The sequence below is a fragment of the Schistocerca cancellata genome, chromosome 4, assembly GCF_023864275.1.
Source record: "Schistocerca cancellata isolate TAMUIC-IGC-003103 chromosome 4, iqSchCanc2.1, whole genome shotgun sequence".
Lineage (NCBI taxonomy): Eukaryota > Metazoa > Arthropoda > Insecta > Orthoptera > Acrididae > Schistocerca > Schistocerca cancellata.
In genome coordinates, this window is record NC_064629.1 from 237,049,919 (window position 1) to 237,067,837 (window position 17,919).

The 17,919-nt window shown below is 45.1% G+C and overlaps 1 protein-coding gene across 1 annotated transcript in view; it reads left to right on the forward strand.

The window, feature by feature from the left end:
- LOC126183504 (uncharacterized) overlaps positions 1 to 17,919 on the forward strand; it is a 307,076-nt gene that overhangs the window by 163,856 nt on the left and 125,301 nt on the right. Inside the window, exon 2 of the mRNA XM_049925549.1 lies at positions 2,210 to 2,375. Coding sequence (XP_049781506.1) covers positions 2,210 to 2,375 — 166 coding nt within the window. The remainder of the gene's footprint in view (positions 1 to 2,209; positions 2,376 to 17,919) is intronic.

Genomic DNA, 17,919 nt, shown 5'->3' on the forward strand with positions numbered 1-17,919 from the left:
GATTCACGACATGTCTAAACGCCTTTCTTGCATTCACAGCGCCAAATTCTCAAATGTTGGCCAAAATTGAAACTAATTTTCTTTCAGTGCAGATTGGTTCCGCATAATGCATTAAAATATCTAGAAAGTTTCGCTGCCATACGATAATTACGAGCAACACTGGACCTCTGTGAGTAGCTCCACTTTAATTATAGCCATCCGCTATATTCACGTTTTAGCAGTTTCCGACACTGGCTGGTAACACTAGAAAAACAAAAACAAAAAATCCGTTCTGATTGGAGGTGTGACACGGCTGAAAGCTTAGAGTGTAGAGCCGTCTGCAATTTTAGCTGTAAAGAGAGTAGCAACGAACGACGATGTTGTTTTAAGACGTCGCGAGAAATGCCCCTGGTTTGGTTACACGTGTTACCAGTCAGTATCTATTACCCGTTCGGACTTTTTTTTTAAATTGATGTGTAACTAATACATCTTCCTGCGTGGTGAGTCTACGTGCAAGTCCGGTTTACAAAAATAACTCTGTCTTATGGAGAGAGCGTCGCTGTTAGCCTGCACTGACCCTCGCTTGGTTCATAAATATACGTACTTAAAAAAACAGTGATGTTAGGTTTTATCGGTACATCAGATTGACACGACTGTCCATTTATTCAGACAACATTAACAGGCAGGTAAACAGAAAATTTAATAATTTTTACATGGAAGAGATCGTGAATATTTGCAGCCTTTTTGATTTCGTGTTGAGATGGATAACTGGTTATGCGTCACATTTATTGGCTGTGAAGTTTTTTCCTGTGATAAAATATTTAGTACGTTCTCTGTCAATTATTAAATTGTACAGCAAAGAAATGTATTCAGCAGTATTTTCGACTACATCTACTGAATTGCTATTTCTTTGGCCAAGATTTTCCATTTACAGTATCTTATACAAATGCTCGTTCTATCCTAATATCGAAATATCCTTTATCAGCATCTTACGCCGTACGTTAGGTTTTAATGCACCGTGTGAAAGTGGATAATCGTTACGTCATGTGTCACGTTGCAGTTCAGTGAAGTGCTGTCATCAAAAACTTCAGACTCTTATCTGACAAAAGCAGAAAGAAAGTTGAAACCCTAAATGCTCTACCATCGCTTTATCTTACCTAACCACTCATATTAATTACCGGTTTTTCCATCTTAAGCTTTCTGCAGTTGCTGTAAGCTTAAGACAAAAAAAAGCAATAATAATTGATCATAACAGCGGCTGCGGAAGATAGCTGCGCAAGTGACTAATATTAATGTTCATGAACTTACACTGATATCAACCAGCCCTTGTAACAAGGATACTGTTTGTAGTTTCTGAACATGGTGCTACAGTGGGTAGGGCAAATCATTTGAATGAGTTTTCCTTTCCACTTCCTGGGCAGTTAGGAACAATCCAATTATTTTAGTACCCATGCGCTATTTTACTGAAATCATCTACGTCTGCAATCTTCTATGGAAATTCAACTTTAATTACGTCTCTTACGATTTTCTAAAAATCTCAAACTACAATACGAAAAGAGAAAATGACCGACCAGTTTTCATATCTGCAAAAAAAAAAGTTGCAATTTAGAGAAGCACATGTGTAAGTTTTTCAAATGATATGTATTTATAGTTGCACAAAGTGGTTTTCAAGAGAAAAGTCTTGTTAACCACACTGTTTTGTTTTCCAGTAACTGTAGTACGAAATAAAGGGCAACGCGTACGTGATAGTCATGACTACTTCGGTTTCCCCTCCAAAGCCAGAAACACACACACACACACACACACACACACACACACACACACACACACACACACACACACACACACACACACCTCTTAGTACGTAGCTGTTGACAGGTGTCAACGCCAGCATTTTGAGCCTCGCTTTGCTTTAGTTGCTGCTCTACTACAGATTCACAGGTACTGTGCGGCTGGTCCCGGTGGAGGTTCGAGTCCTCCCTCGGGGATGGGTGTGTGTGTGTGTTTGTCCTTAGGATAATTTAGGTTAATTTGTGTGTAAGCTTAGGGACTGATGACCTTTAGCAGTTCAGTCCCATAAGATTTCACACACATTTGAACATTTTTTTGATTCACAAGTCCAACGTAAACATAGCCTTATCAAGCGTGTCTCGTAGCAACGCTATGGGACAGTTTTTACACTTTCGAGCGCTGTGCTTCCACTCCAACTCCAGCTGTAGCGTTGTTGCAGGGCGCGCGGCGTGCTACTTCCCCGTCGAGCTGCAGGGCAAGTACGTGATGCAGTCGACGGCTACGTCCAGCGTGCAGTACTCGCAGGTCGACATCACCGCCGACGCCATCCCCATCTGGGGGCACTGCCATCGACGCATCGGTAACAACGTCATCCTCATGGACGAGTAAGTCGAAATCACCAACAGTTCGAAATCTAAACTGCTTGATGTTTCAACGAACTTCGATGGCCGAAGCTGTCACCGTTTTCTGCACTGAAGCGCCAAAGACTGGTATAGGCATGTCTGAGTTTCGGTGTTGGAACTTCAACGGTGTCAGATTCGAACAATAATATGACCAGCCATTTGTATGTTAACTGGTGCAGTTCGCACTTTGAATAGACACTGAAGAGCCAAAGAAACTGGTACACCTGCTTTATATCGCGTAGGCCTCCTGTGAGGAGGCAGAAATGCCGCAACACTACGTGGCATGGGCTCGACTAATGTCTGAAGCAGTGCTGGAGGGAACTGACATGAATCCTGTGGGGGCTGTCCGTAAATCCGTAAGATTACGAGGGGGTGTAGACCTCTTACGCTCAATGTTTATGTCTAGGGAGTTTGGTGGCCAGCGGAAGTGTTCAAAGTCAGAAGAGTGTTCCTGGAATCACTCTGTAGCAACTATGGACGTGTAGGATGTCGCATTGTCCTGCTGGTATTGTCCAAGTCCGTCGGTATGCAGAATGGAAATGAATAGATACAGCTGATCAGACAGGATGCTTACGTACGTGTCAGGTGTCAGACTCGTCTCTAGACGTATTAGGGGTTCCATATCACTCCAACTTTACACGCCCACACAATTAGAGCGCCTCCACCAGCTTCAAAAGACCCCTGCTGACGTGGAGGGCTCATGGATTCATGAGGTTGTCTCCATACCCGTACACTCCATCAGCTCGATATAATTTGAAACGAGGCTCGTCCGACCAAGCAACATGTTTCCAGTCATTAACAGTCCAATGTCGGTGTTGTTGGTACCAGGCGAGGCGTTAAGCTTAGTGTCGTGCAGTGTAGGATATACGAAAAGCCCATACCGGTGATGTTTCGTTGAACGGTTCACACGTTGGCACTTGATGATGGCACAGCATTGACATCTCTAGTAATCTGTGGAAAGGTTGCACTTCTGTCACTCTGAGCGATTCTCTTCAGTTGTTGTTGGTCCCGTTCTTGCAGGATCTTCTTCCGGCCGCAGTGATATCGGAGATTTGATATTTTACCGGATTCCTGATACTTACTATACACTCGTAGAATGGTCGTACGGGGAAATACCCACTTCATCGCTACCTCGGTTATGTCCCATCGCTACCTCGGTTATGTCCCATCGCTCGTGCACCGACTTTAACATTACGTTAAAACTCACTTAAATCTTGATAACCTGCCATTGTAGCAGCAGTAAACAATCTAACAACTGCGCCACACGCTTGTCTTATATAGGCGTTGCCGACTGCAGCGCCGTATTCTGCCTGTTTAGATATCACCGTATTTGAATACACATGCCTATACCAGTTTCTTTGGCGCTTCAGTGTAGAAAACGGTGACAGTTTCAGCTGTCGAAGTTCGTTGAAGCATCACCTAGCCATCAAGCAGTTTCGATTTCGAATAGTTTCGAAATTTTTCCCTGGAATTTTATTTTGGATTTTATTTCTGTCAAAGTTCCTTTTATTGTCCTCCCGGTATCACTGTGATATTTATTAATAAAAGTTGTTACGATGAGCGACCAACAAGAGGCTTTAAATGGTTTGGTCTTCTAACACCAGCAGCCTTTGCTGAACTGGTGAGGCTTCAGCATTCACGAACACGGCTACATTGTGGCGCATAAACGCTTGGACCAAGTGGCCGGGAAACTAATTGCACCTTTCGCGAAAGCCTGTGTGTGACGGGGGTCCAAGAAGTGAGATCCACCACTTGCTTTGAGTGGTATTTAAAACTTAGACTCCCAAGGAAGCAGTCGTTAGACCAAAGTGACCAACTTTTCATGCCCCCCGTCAATCTTCTACAGTAGCTCTGAAAGGATCAGTCTGGATAACAGAGTCCGTTCTCGTCAGCCTATAAAATAAGCGATTTTAAGCTGTTTTTGAAAAAATAATGGAACAATGTAACTTTTTAGCACGATCATTGATTCTTGGATAACATTTTCTGATTTTAAGAAATTGTGATTAAGCTCCCCATCCGAGGAGCTGAAGTTCCTCTGTCCAAAACCAGGTGTTTCCATGGTGGAAGTGCTGCAGTCTGCAAATCTTACCTGAAATCAAAAACAATTTTCTTAATGTAGGATAATGAGCACGGAATAATAGCATAGTTCTTTTAATTTGACAAAATAAAAAAAATTGCGTTCTTTTGAACAAAGACTTAGTTTTGTCGTGTTTTTGGTCACTTTTTTGCAATAACTAATGAACAAATTGAAATAAAAAAATAGCCTGTTGGCCTTTTTGGTCGTGCCCAAGGAGTAATTCAGCCAAATTTCAGAAAGAGATCTTTATTAGCGTGCCCGAAAGCCGTTCCGTCAGCCTGAAATAGTGATGCCCAAACGCTTCCATCCGACAGCCACAGGGAATATCGTCATTCATCACTCCAAACTACACGTTTCTAGCCACCTGTCCAGTGGTGTCGCTCTTTGCGCCACCACAAGCGTCGCTTAGCGCTGACAACAGAAACGTGAGGTTCACGGAAATCTGTTCCACCATTGTACCTCACGCTTAACCCACCAACGCACAGTCATTGTGCTAGCTGAACTGCTGGTATCACTTGAAAACTCAGTGATTCCTTCGGCTGATTTCATGCTTCTCTTTTTACAACGACCCTCCGCAGTGTTCGAAGCTCCCTGTCCGTTATAAAAGGTGGTCTGGCTGGTATTGATTACTGGTAGCTGTGACTGTTCCTTCGCGCTTCCACTTTACAATCACGTCACCAAAAGTCGACTTGGGCAGCTTTACAACGGTTGACATGTCCGCAATGGATTTGATACGCAGGTGACACCCAAAGCCTAGTCCACGTTCGAAGTCACTAAGCTAATTCTGAACGTACTGCTTCTCTACCGACAACGCTGCCCGCCTCCTTTTATAGTGGTGGGTCCGTAACTAGTTAAATCTTGTGATCATCTCCATATTACATAAGGATGTCCGGATACTTTCGATCAAATAGTTGAGGGTGGGGGCGTGTAGTGACAAATTATGACCACCCCTCCCTCTTCCCCCCCCCCCCACCCTCCCCGCCATTGACGACCCGCCCTCACACAGCTTTACTGACACTCGTGGCTGCCGTCCGGTGTGGCCGAGTGGTTCCAGGCACTTCACTCTGGAACCGCGCGACCACTCCGGTCGCAGGTTCGAATCCTGCCTCGGACATGGATGTGTGTGATGTCCTTAGGTTAGCTAGGTTCTCAGATGTTAAGTCTCATAGTGCTCAGAGCCATTTGAACCATTTTTTGAACACTCGAGGCTAGGTAACTCAGTCGGTAAGAGCATTGCCCGCAAAGGGAAAAATTCCGGGTTAGAGTCGTTAACCAACACACAATTTTAATTTGCCAGGAAGTTTCAGTTAATTTCTGCCAGCTAAGACGACGCCTGTTTCGGAAATTTCCCCTGTGCATTCTTTAGACTCCCCTCCCCACCCACCCACACACACACACACACACACACACACACACACACACACACACACACACACATTCTGCTGCGCCACACATTAAAGAGTAATACCAATTTAACGACCTAAGAAACTTTTCTTGACCTTTTTTTATGGAACAAAATGTGAAAAGGAAATATTATTCGCAGTTTTATTGAGCATATATTAAAGTATATCACAAAATTTTTTGTCGGAAAACATTACAAAATGGCGACACTGCAAGCAATTCTCCCTAGGCATGTTTAATTTGAGGCGATCTATAGCACGCATTATAATGTGTGCCACTTTGAATCTGGAAAAAGAAAAAATTTTTGTAATCTATAACAGTGTAGCTAGTGAATCACATAGGGGATTTTAGAAATATTTTTTGTGTGATTTGCGAGTGTTTAAATAAAGTCATTCAATTTCCACAAAAGAATAATTTATTTAAATTATCATAAATCCCATAAGTGTTTCACTTTGAAAGGTTATTTCAAAGTTGTGGTTAAACTTTCAAATAAAATGGCTCAAAGCCGTTGGAGTCACGCTGCGTGCCGTTTTGAAAAAATCAGATTCCGCGAAAAAGGCGTCTGAAGTTTTGAAATGTTATAGACATGAACAAATGAAAAAATTCTACTTTCAGAAAGCTCTTACAATTAATCTACTATACCAGTACTGGCATGTCGTACTGTTGCCGTTGCGATCGAAACTAAATCCACTAATTTATTATAGAATGATTAAAATATCGGTCGTGGCAATTCCATGAAATCACAGAACTTTAAAATTCCGTTTAACCCTGCTCCAAGCAGGCGCATTACAAGGACGATTAGACAGTTGATTTCATATGGGTTCCGTATAAACTTACTACTTTGTGTAACAACTAATGGGCAGCTTCAACAGGCAATAATTATTGCGAAGCATAAGCTTCGAGGACTTTGCGCTTGCAACGTGATATCTGGATTGTACGATTTACATTTTACGTGTTCACAAATAACAGCGGAAGCGATAAGGCTGGCCGTGGTGGCCGAGCGGTTCTAGGCTCTTCAGTCTGGAATAGCGCGACCGCTACGGTCGCAGGTTCGAATCCTGCCTCGGGCATGGATGTGTGTGATGTCCTTAGGTTAGTTAGGTTCAAGTAGTTGTAAATTCTAGGGGACTGATGACCTCAGCTGTTAACTCCCATAGTGCTCAGCCATTTGAACCATTTTTGAAGCGATAAGAAAATTTACAATCCTATAGTTACAGCCCTTATTCACATAAAGATGCTAGTCAGTCTTTCAGTTTCTTTTGTTAGTAGAGGCTCACACTCCTTCCGAACTGCTCTCAGCCTCATCTCCATTCTTGGGACGCTCTGATGACGTACTGCTTAGACACCGTATTGGATATTTTTCCATACCTTTTCTGTCTGAGTACACTTTTTTAAATTCATTCTTACTTCAAAGACAAAATTGCATACTATAAGATCACAAACTGTCAAAAGTCAATACTGCACACAAAAATAAAGATTAAAATCGAAAGAACTGTCTTTATTGTACACATTCTGATGCCAAGCTAACTATGGCCAGACACCACACTGGATATCGAGCTGTCGTACGTAGGCCGTTTTGGGTCATCCCAGGCGCTACAGGAGCATCTCAGAATTCCATAGAACAAATTTTTTTCAGGTATTAGACTCGTCGTCCCATATTTCAGGTTCAAAGCATCTGTGAAGCCAATATAAAAAAAAGCTTATTTAAAGATTCTACAGTGGTGTTAGCCCATGACTGCAACGCCGCATATTCTTGTAGAGAGCCAACGAGCATCTTGAGACGAGGTTGTTAACACGCGCCCTTGCAGTGCCACTCAACTCGTAGGTTCTGGAAGACACTTTCATCGCCAGTATTTGGTTGATAACGGGAGGAGATGGAGTTCCTCATCGTTACTGTACTGTACTGTACTGTACTGTACTGATGTTTGGTGTTAAACCTTTCCGCAGTCTCTCGTGGAATGAGGGCGTAAGGCACTGTTGATGGAGACATTAAGCTCAGCAGCTTCTCACCTTCTCTTACCTCATCCGACACCGTAGTAGACATACATCCATTAGTTACCTACATTCAACAGATACATTCAAGACAACTCACATACCGCGAGAAAAGGGGAATAAAAACACTAATGAAAGCGTTTTTCAGAGATCGCTATCAGTCACAATTTTTTGTCGCCTTAATTTATTTGATAAAGTAACATGTTCGAAAGTACAAACCTCACCTTCAGACAGCAAAAGTAATATAATTTTTTTAAAAAACTACACATCAATATTAAAGTTGTTGACGTTTAAGTGTCCTTCGCAAGATTATGAACAGTGGTTAACCAGATTCAAGAAGCCACGGCAATGTAAGTAAGGAGAAGACAGCCATTTTACAAGAGAAAGATGGCCAGAGCACTTGCAAAAATAGTAAAGACTTTAATATCCGTGTACTTCTGTTAAACGTTTTTTTGTATTTCCATTGCTGTCTGAATATCAGGTTTGTACTTCCAAAAATGTTTGATTAAATAATTTAAGACGCCAAATATTTGTGACTGGTAGCGGTCTCTGGAAAATCTTTCCATATTTTTGAGAGTCACCGTCGATTACCAGTCAGTATCCTCCAAATTGAAGAGAACTCCTTCAGATTAGGCAGCTGAAATTACTTCTCGGGGTATTTGTCAATAATAGCACACGACTCGTTCTTTCCTTCAAGAACAAGTTACATAACGAAAATAGTGGTAGAGTTCACCCATGGACATAGACATTTGTGTTTTTCAGAGTATCGCCACTAACATGTCTGAGGCATGCAACTGTTCATTGCTTTACGTAAGTGTTCACAAACACACATCTCCCAAACATTGATCGTAAAAGACCTCTTACCACATGGAGTAATATTTTCCAAACGTCGGTTCCTTGAAACTAAGCAAACAGTTCAGTATCCTCTACGTACGTATCAAAGTACTTCCCCGTTCAGGTGACACCTTAATGGCACTTTGTCATGGGAGTATATTTAAGTCTAGACATTATGACCACCTGCGGAACGCAGTACAGCAGCGATTTTGCATGGTATGCATTCATGTCCTTTGTAGAGATGTGGCACCAGATGTCCACGCACAGGTCACGCGATTCCCGTCGCGTAAATTACGGACTGCTGGTTTTGGGCGAGGAGTTGCCGCCCGATGTATTCCCAGCTGTTCCATCTGGTTGAGATCAGGCGAATTTGTTCGCCAGGTCATCAACTTGTGTCCGCTATCACGCTTCTCAAACCTCTGTAGCATCTCTTTGTGACAAGCACAGGTGTCCTGCTGCAACGTGGCGGCATCATCACCGTCGGAGAAGACACCAAAAATGAAGGAATTAAAGTACACTACTGGCCATTAAAATTGCTACACCACGAAGATGACGTGCAGAGCATTCACACAAGGTTGGCACCGGTGGCGACACCTACAACGTGCTGACATGAGGGAAGTTTCCAACAGATTTCTCATACACAAACAGCAGTTGACAGGCGTTGCCTGGTGAAACATTGTCGTCATGCCTCGTCTAAGGAGGAGAAATGCGTACCATCCTGTTTCCGACTTTGATAAAGGTCGGATTGTAGCCTATCGCGATCGCAGTTTATCGTATCGCGACACTGCTGCTCGCATTGGTCGAGATCCAATGACTGTTAGCAGAATATGGAACCGGTGGGTTCAGGAGGGTAATACGGAACGCCGTGCTGGATCCCAACGGCCTCTTATCACTAGCAGTCGAGATGACAGGCATCTTAGCCGCATGGCTGTAACGGATCGTGCAGCCACGTCTCGATCCCTGAGTCAACAGATGGGGACGTTAGCAAGACAACCACCATCTGCACGAACAGTTCGACGACGTTTGCAGCAGCATGGACTATCAGCTCGGAGACCACGGCTGCGGCTACCCTTGACGCGGCATCACAGACAGGAGCGCCTGCGATGGTGTACTCAACGACGAACCTGGGTGCACGAATGGCAAAATGTCATTTTTTCTGATGAATCCAGGTTGTGTTTACAGCTTCATGATGGTCACATCAGTGTTTGGCGACATCGCGGTAAACGCACATTGGAAGCGTGTATTCGTCATCTCCCGGCGTGATGGTATGGGGTGCCATTGGTTACACGTCTCGGTCACCTCTTGTTCGCACTGACGGCACGTTGAACAGTGGACGTTACATTTCAGATGTGTTACGACCCGTGGCCCTACCCTTCATTCGATCCCTGCAAAACCCTACATTTCAGCAGGATAATGCACGACCGCATGTTGCAGGTCCTTTACGGGCCTTTCTGGATACAGAAAATGTTAGACTGCTGACCTGGCCAGCACATTCTCCAGATCTCTCACCAATTGGAAACGTCTGGTCAATGATGGCCGAGCAACTGGCTCGTCGCAATACGCCAGTCACTACTGTTGATGAACTGTGGTGTCGTGTGAAGCTGCATGGGCAGCTGTACCTGTACACGCCATCCAAGCTCTTTTTGACTCAATGCCCAGGCCTATCAAGGCCGTAATTGCGGCCAGAGGTGGTTGTTCTGGGCACGGATTTCTCAGCATCTATGCACCCAAATTGCGTGAAAATGTAATCACATGTCAGTTCCAGTATAATATATCTGTCCAATGAATACCCGTTTATCATCTGCATTTCTTCTTGGTGTTGCAATTTTAATGGCCAATAGTGTAGTTCACGACAATCACGTACCTCACAACTGGCGTGGTGTCTTTGTTGACTTCCAAAGGTCCCATGGAAGCCCAAGTGAACTCCCCACAGCATAATACTGCCCACGTTGGCCTGCGTCCGTGGTGCCTTGTTTCGAGCAGCCATTCGCCTCGATGGTGGCGTATCTGGAAACGTCAATCGATCTGGCGTTACATGAAAGTGATTAATTCGGCCAGGTGACATGTTACCATTTATCCACGTCCCTGCCTCGAAGATCACATCCGCTGCAATCGCAGCAGATGATGTTGGGTCAAGATGGACACAAGTAAGGGTAGTCTTCTGCAAAGATCCATATTGTATAATGTGCGCCAAGTGGTGTGCTCCGAAACACTTCTACCAGCATCAGCATTATAATCTGTCTTCAGATGTCCCATAGACCATCTACCCGCTTTACAAAGCCGGCAAGCCTCCGACTTCCACTTTCTGCGATGTCCCGTGGACGTCTAACACTTTGTCGCCTACTCGTGGTTTCACCATCCCTCAACCACTTTCCACAGATAATCATGGCAGCAGCACACGAGTGGCGGATCAGCTTCGCCGTTTCTGCGTTGGTAGTTCCCTGGCGCCGAGCCATAACAATCACCCCTTCGTCATAGCCGCTTGCGACGGTGGACTTCCACATTCGCGGCCCGTATCGTCTCTATAATGATTCCCCGTTCGTCCCTGCTTCTCTCTTCGACTAGTTTCCCAGCCAATAGAGCTCTAATTGATCGTACATTCGTATCTGTTGTAGATGGTCTTCCGCATGACATTATCGCATTTCGGTGTAATACTACCCTTCTCCCTGCAGTGAGATGAATTGTTTCCAACACTCCCGGATCGCCTCGTAAATATTAATGGCACTGTAAATCTGCTGCAGTTCTTGAGTCGTACAACTGTAGTGATCTATACCCCAGTTTAGAGATTACCTCCCACAGAGGAATCTGGAGGCTTACATTAGAAGTAAACTGTGCTGGTGCCCCATCATGCGTGTAACACGTTCCCAAACCATGGGGCATAGCGTGGATAAGAGAAATGCTACCAGCATCGGCAAATCATTTATCATCGTCCGCTATTATTACCCTGTTCTTTGCAACTGCTTTAAATTTTCATGCTGATTTCAGACTTCATAATTCACATTACATAGTATAAGAACGCAGATGCCGATCGTGACCTATTTTAATACAACGTAGTCTGTTATATTGTGTGTTACTTAACTTATAACGTTCTATTAGTTACTGAATTTTTTTGTGAAATTTCCTGCAGAATATTTCCCCGACATAGCGAAGTCGAATGAAGTGTGTTAAATGTTGTCACGTCTTGCATTTTATTAAACAGCCGTACAGTTTTTCAGCCAAGTTTGCATTAATTTGTTATTCTTAAATCACGTCAACGTGCTACAGTTCTCAACGTGATAAGCGATGTGTTGTATAATTATTAATGTCTGTGAAGATGAATGTTCGTAAAACATCGATTTTATACTGAACATCAGGAAGTACGTCACAAAGAGGAGCCAGACAGTAAAGCAAAGATCCAGTGGTTAATGTAATAGAACAGCCTTCATGTCGCTTTGTGGCTACTTTCCATAATTACGTAAGTGGCCTCCGTTAATTTAATCGAAACAAGAAAGACTCAGACTTAATGCAACAGCTGGTATGACAGGAACAGGATGTACGGGTAATTGTGCGGGAAATCGGGAAGATCACTATGTCGCCATCTATAGCCGTCGCTGATGTCAACAAAGCAAGACACGGCGCATTAAAGCCAGTTGGGCGGCATTCCTTGACGAATGGGTAATAATCCATCGCATGCAATGCGGGTCGTAATATTAACACCGCCGTGTCGCTTTTAACCACACAATAATAATTACTGCTGACATCTTACACCGGGGTGACAAGCCATGGGATAGCAATGTGCACATATACAGAGGGCGATAGTACCGCATACACAAAGTATAAAAGGGCAGTGCATTGACGGAGCTGTCATTTGTACTCCGGTGATTCACGTGAAACGGTTTCAGACGTGATTGTGGCCGCACGACGGCTGTTTGAGCGCGGAATGGTAGTTGCAGCTGGACGCTTGGGACATTCCGTTGGTAGGATCTGATGGTTGGGCTAGTGTGGTGCAAACACTACGAGCCATAGACCCAAGTTGTCAACAAGGCACTGTGCAAGCTGGTGGTCGTTCCTTGATAGTGCGGGCTGTGATTACCTGGATTATTGACTGGAAATGGTTATATTCGGCTGCTTGGAGACCACTTGCAGCCATGTGTGATCTTAATGTTCCCAAATAACGATGGAATCTTTATGGATGACAATGCGCCATGTCACCAGGTCACAACTGTTCACGATTTGTTTGAAGGAAATCCTGGACGGTTCGAGCGAATGATTTAGCCTCCCAGATCGCCCGACATAGATGTTATCGAACATTCGTGGGACATAATAGAGACGTCAGTTCGTGCACCGCAATTGCGGACGGCTGTAGAGGCATTATGGCTCAATAGTTCTACAGGGGACATCAGACTTGTCGAGTCAATGTCATGTCGAGCTGAAATCAGGAGGCATCCCATGACTTCTATCAGCTTAGTGTATACTCAGACCTCTAAAGGGATAAATTTCACCCCTGGCTAAAGTGAGAATCGAAAGGTTTCTTTTCAGATACTTTCATATTAACCAGTACAATATTCCTACTAAAGTGAGTGGCAGATAGTAACCAGGCATTATGTCTCCAACTATTCCTTTGTTGACCCATATTTACCAGAATGTTTAGGCTTGTTCTAGTATTCTTTCGACAGGTGACAATTTTCGCTATAAATTATCATACAGTTTTATAGAAAGTGGTTCAGGCGTTTAGGGTCAGATGTGTGCAGACAGTCATTCCCGTCTCTGTGTCGTGTCATCCACATCCCACACCCAAATGCCTTCACGAAGCGTTTGATCCCTTGGGCAACGAGGGATGGGGGCGTGGAGGAACGTTGGGTGGGGAAAGGATAGGGGTGAGGGAGAAAAGAGTGAATTACGCTGCTCACCGACACTCGGCATATTCCTTGCTGGGAGCACGACACTGTTCCGTTGCACTTACAAGGGGACCATTCGAAGTTCCCCACGCCGATTTTATACACTCCTGGAAATGGAAAAAAGAACACATTGACACCGGTGTGTCAGACCCACCATACTTGCTCCGGACACTGCGAGAGGGCTGTACAAGCAATGATCACACGCACGGCACAGCGGACACACCAGGAACCGCGGTGTTGGCCGTCGAATGGCGCTAGCTGCGCAGCATTTGTGCACCGCCGCCGTCAGTTTCAGCCAGTTTGCTGTGGCATACGGAGCTCCATCGCAGTCTTTAACACTGGTAGCATGCCGCGACAGCGTGGACGTGAACCGTATGTGCAGTTGACGGACTTTGAGCGAGGGCGTATAGTGGGCATGCGGGAGGCTGGGTGGACGTACCGCCGAATTGCTCAACACGTGGGGCGTGAGGTCTCCACAGTACATCGATGTTGTCGCCAGTGGTCGGCGGAAGGTGCACGTGCCCGTCGACCTGGGACCGGACCGCAGCGACGCACGGATGCACGCCAAGACCGTAGGATCCTACGCAGTGCCGTAGGGGACCGCACCGCCACTTCCCAGCAAATTAGGGACACTGTTGCTCCTGGGGTATCGGCGAGGACCATTCGCAACCGTCTCCATGAAGCTGGGCTACGGTCCCGCACACCGTTAGGCCGTCTTCCGCTCACGCCCCAACATCGTGCAGCCCGCCTCCAGTGGTGTCGCGACAGGCGTGAATGAAGGGACGAATGGAGGCGTGTCGTCTTCAGCGATGAGAGTCGCTTCTGCCTTGGTGCCAATGATGGTCGTATGCGTGTTTGGCGCCGTGCAGGTGAGCGCCACAATCAGGACTGCACACGACCGAGGCACACAGGGCCAACACCCGGCATCATGGTGTGGGGAGCGATCTCCTACACTGGCCGTACACCACTGGTGATCGTCGAGGGGACACTGAATAGTGCACGGTACATCCAAACCGTCATCGAACCCATCGTTCTACCATTCCTAGACCGGCAAGGGAACTTGCTGTTCCAACAGGACAATGCACGTCCGCATGTATCCCGTGCCACCCAACGTGCTCTAGAAGGTGTAAGTCAACTACCCTGGCCAGCAAGATCTCCGGATCTGTCCCCCATTGAGCATGTTTGGGACTGGATGAAGCGTCGTCTCACGCGGTCTGCACGTCCAGCACGAACGCTGGTCCAACTGAGGCGCCAGGTGGAAATGGCATGGCAAGCCGTTCCACAGGACTACATCCAGCATCTCTACGATCGTCTCCATGGGAGAATAGCAGCCTGCATTGCTGCGAAAGGTGGATATACACTGTACTAGTGCCGACATTGTGCATGCTCTGTTGCCTGTGTCTATGTGCCTGTGGTTCTGTCAGTGTGATCATGTGATGTATCTGACCCCAGGAATGTGTCAATAAAGTTTCCCCTTCCTGGGACAATGAATTCACGGTGTTCTTATTTCAATTTCCAGGAGTGTATATACTGGCAGGGTGTGTAGGGAACGACCAAGACTTCAACATGTGTAAACAGGAAGGCGCAACTCTTAATCGTCATCGAGAAAATAGTTTGAACATTTTAGGCGTGCTTATATACGATCTGCAGTCACTATAGTAGAAGTCACGAACCTCAGCGGTCGAGCTTGCGCTTCATCGCACCTACGTCACGCGTTCTGAGCCAGCCAGTGAGCGTTCGCAAGTGTTTTCAGCGCTCTGCTGTGTTGTCAGCAATGGGAGCGTTATACGTGATCGCAGCGATTTATTTAGTGAACTTTATTCCATTTGCTGCGAGTTGTCATGGCTGATGGTGGTGGTGAGCGGCAAATTCTACACAAGCGAGCCAGATATATGATTTGTGGGAAATATGCTTTCAGCAAGCACAAAGCACGTGTATGCGTGTTCTCAACTGTCGCTCAGAACCGGCAACAATGCAGTCCCCGTCCTCGTCTCGACCTGCGCGAAACGCCATCGTTCGTGGAGCGCGCTGTAGTGTTAAGGAGTCGGTAGCCGAGCGAGTAAGTGCTTAGTTTCATACATGCGAGGTCTCTGGATCGCATGTCACTGCTGTTTGTTTTTCAATCGCACATATACTTTTCAAGATGGAAATAGTGCGCCAACGTGCAGTATCAGTCATTTCTCGAAAATGTACTCCGCTGGTGCGGGCTTGCGGCTTTTATTTTTAAAGGCGTGCGAAGGACTTTATAAAAAGACTACAGAATTTCGCGTACAACATCGAACAGAAGAGAGATAGCGTGTAAAGACTTTAAAAATTCCAACAGTCGTACACCATCAGTTGTCTGCACCAGTGTTCGGCGATTTGCTTCGACATATGTGATACGACCGAGAACTTTTTTCCGAATACAAACTTAGTTTGTTTTGCAATCCACACAGTACAAAATCCACACATTCAAAAATTCGGCCACAGACACACGGGGTGGAGTGGGGGAGGGTGAGAGGAGGGTGGAGTGTGATATCATTAAATGTCCCCCTCCGAAACAAACAAATCGGAATTAAAACTGTTTTGATGCAATGTGTAGTTTGAGATATTTCAGTGTCTTCAGTTAAAACGAGCACCCTGTATATAGGTGTAAATTAAGCTGCATACCAAATTCATAACCACTGTTGGCAATGACCACACAACACAATCTGCTCAAAATGTTTGGATGTGTACATTTAATACTCAGTTGTAAAGCAACAGACGTGCACACAAAAATGAAGTATTTGCGAAATGTTATGCTTAGAATTATGCCATGGACATGCTTAAACTGTTTGTGGCTTCCTAAATGCATATATCTTTCTCCCTGTGATATTATGTAATTGACACTAGCGTGGAATACATGTTCGGCAATATACTTAATGCCAACAGCACCAGCCATATGTTTGTACACTGCACCTATTATGATGATTTTTCTTGAAATTATATAATTTACACCATTTGTAATGTTTGGGTATTACTATATTGTAGTTCATCAAATGGTTCAAGTGGCTCTGAGCACTATGGGACTTATCTGAGACCATCAGTCCCCTAGAACTTAGAACTAGAAGTCATTCGAGTGGTCTCCGTTTATGTCAGCACTGTTGTTAAAATAGGATTGATCGCTTTTCCCATTCGTTCAAATGGCTCTGAGCACTGGGACTTCACATCTGAGTCACCAGACCCCTAGAACTTAGAGCTACTTAAATCTAACTAATCTAAGGACATCACACATCCATGCCCGAGGCAGGATTCGAACCTGCGACCTTAGCAGTCGCGCGGTTCCGGACTGAAGCGCCTAGAACCGCTCGTCCACCGCGGCCGGCTGTAGTTTATCAATAATGACAATACATAGAAGATGATTAGTATTAATCAGCAACAGAATTGTATGTGACCAAAAGGACTGAAACAGTCTTATCAAATTCATCAGAATATGTGTATAATCAGAATGTGTGTAATCAAAATACGTAAAATAGGATATTAATAAGGAAAGTGGTAAGTGATAGGAATAATTCAGGACTTCTTCAGTTAAAATTTTGTATCACTGCTGCTGATAACGTTAAATGATCGCTCAAAGAAGCGCCGACCACAAAAGGGAAGTAGAAACGTTCGAGCAACGCAAGGAGAGGAAAGGTGTCAACTAGTACTACAAGTGGCCAACAGTGAAACACTGTCGACTGACGCAGTCATGTCAGGACGATAACGAATCTGTGCATGTATAGTTGACAGTTCGAAAACCGTAGTAGGTCGGTCATGGTACCTTCACTCAAACGAACCTATACACTTGCCTTCGGTTCCGTGCAACATGAAACGCGAGGTAGGGGTAGCTGGTTTTAGGCTGTCAGCACTACTCCACGTAATCTTTATTCTGCGCTAGAAGTAACGTGTGAATAGGCACTAAAGACGGTGTCAGACATGAGCCATTCGACAAGCACCCAAGCGAGTGTTCGAATGCCGAGTAGTGGGGACGGGCTGAAAGCTGGTCACCAAGTGTCTGTGTTGGGTGCTGTTCTTTACCGTACTGTGACGGTCTTTTTTGCCACATCAAAGTGGATTAATCTTCACATAGGCGTGCTCGTCAACGCCGTCCACTCATCGGCTTCGCTTGCAAGAGTTCTTATGTGAGCAATCGTTAATAACTCATTCGTAATTCTGTTCAAACTCATGATGATGTAATCATTATAATCGTGCAACAAACTGATTGTCAGTCGCTGGTTGGTTGTTTTGTCGGTCGCTGGTTGGTTGTTTTGTCGGTCGCTGGTTGGTTGTTTTGTCGGTCGCTGGTTGGTTGTTTTGTCGGTCGCTGGTTGGTTGTTTTGTCGGTCGC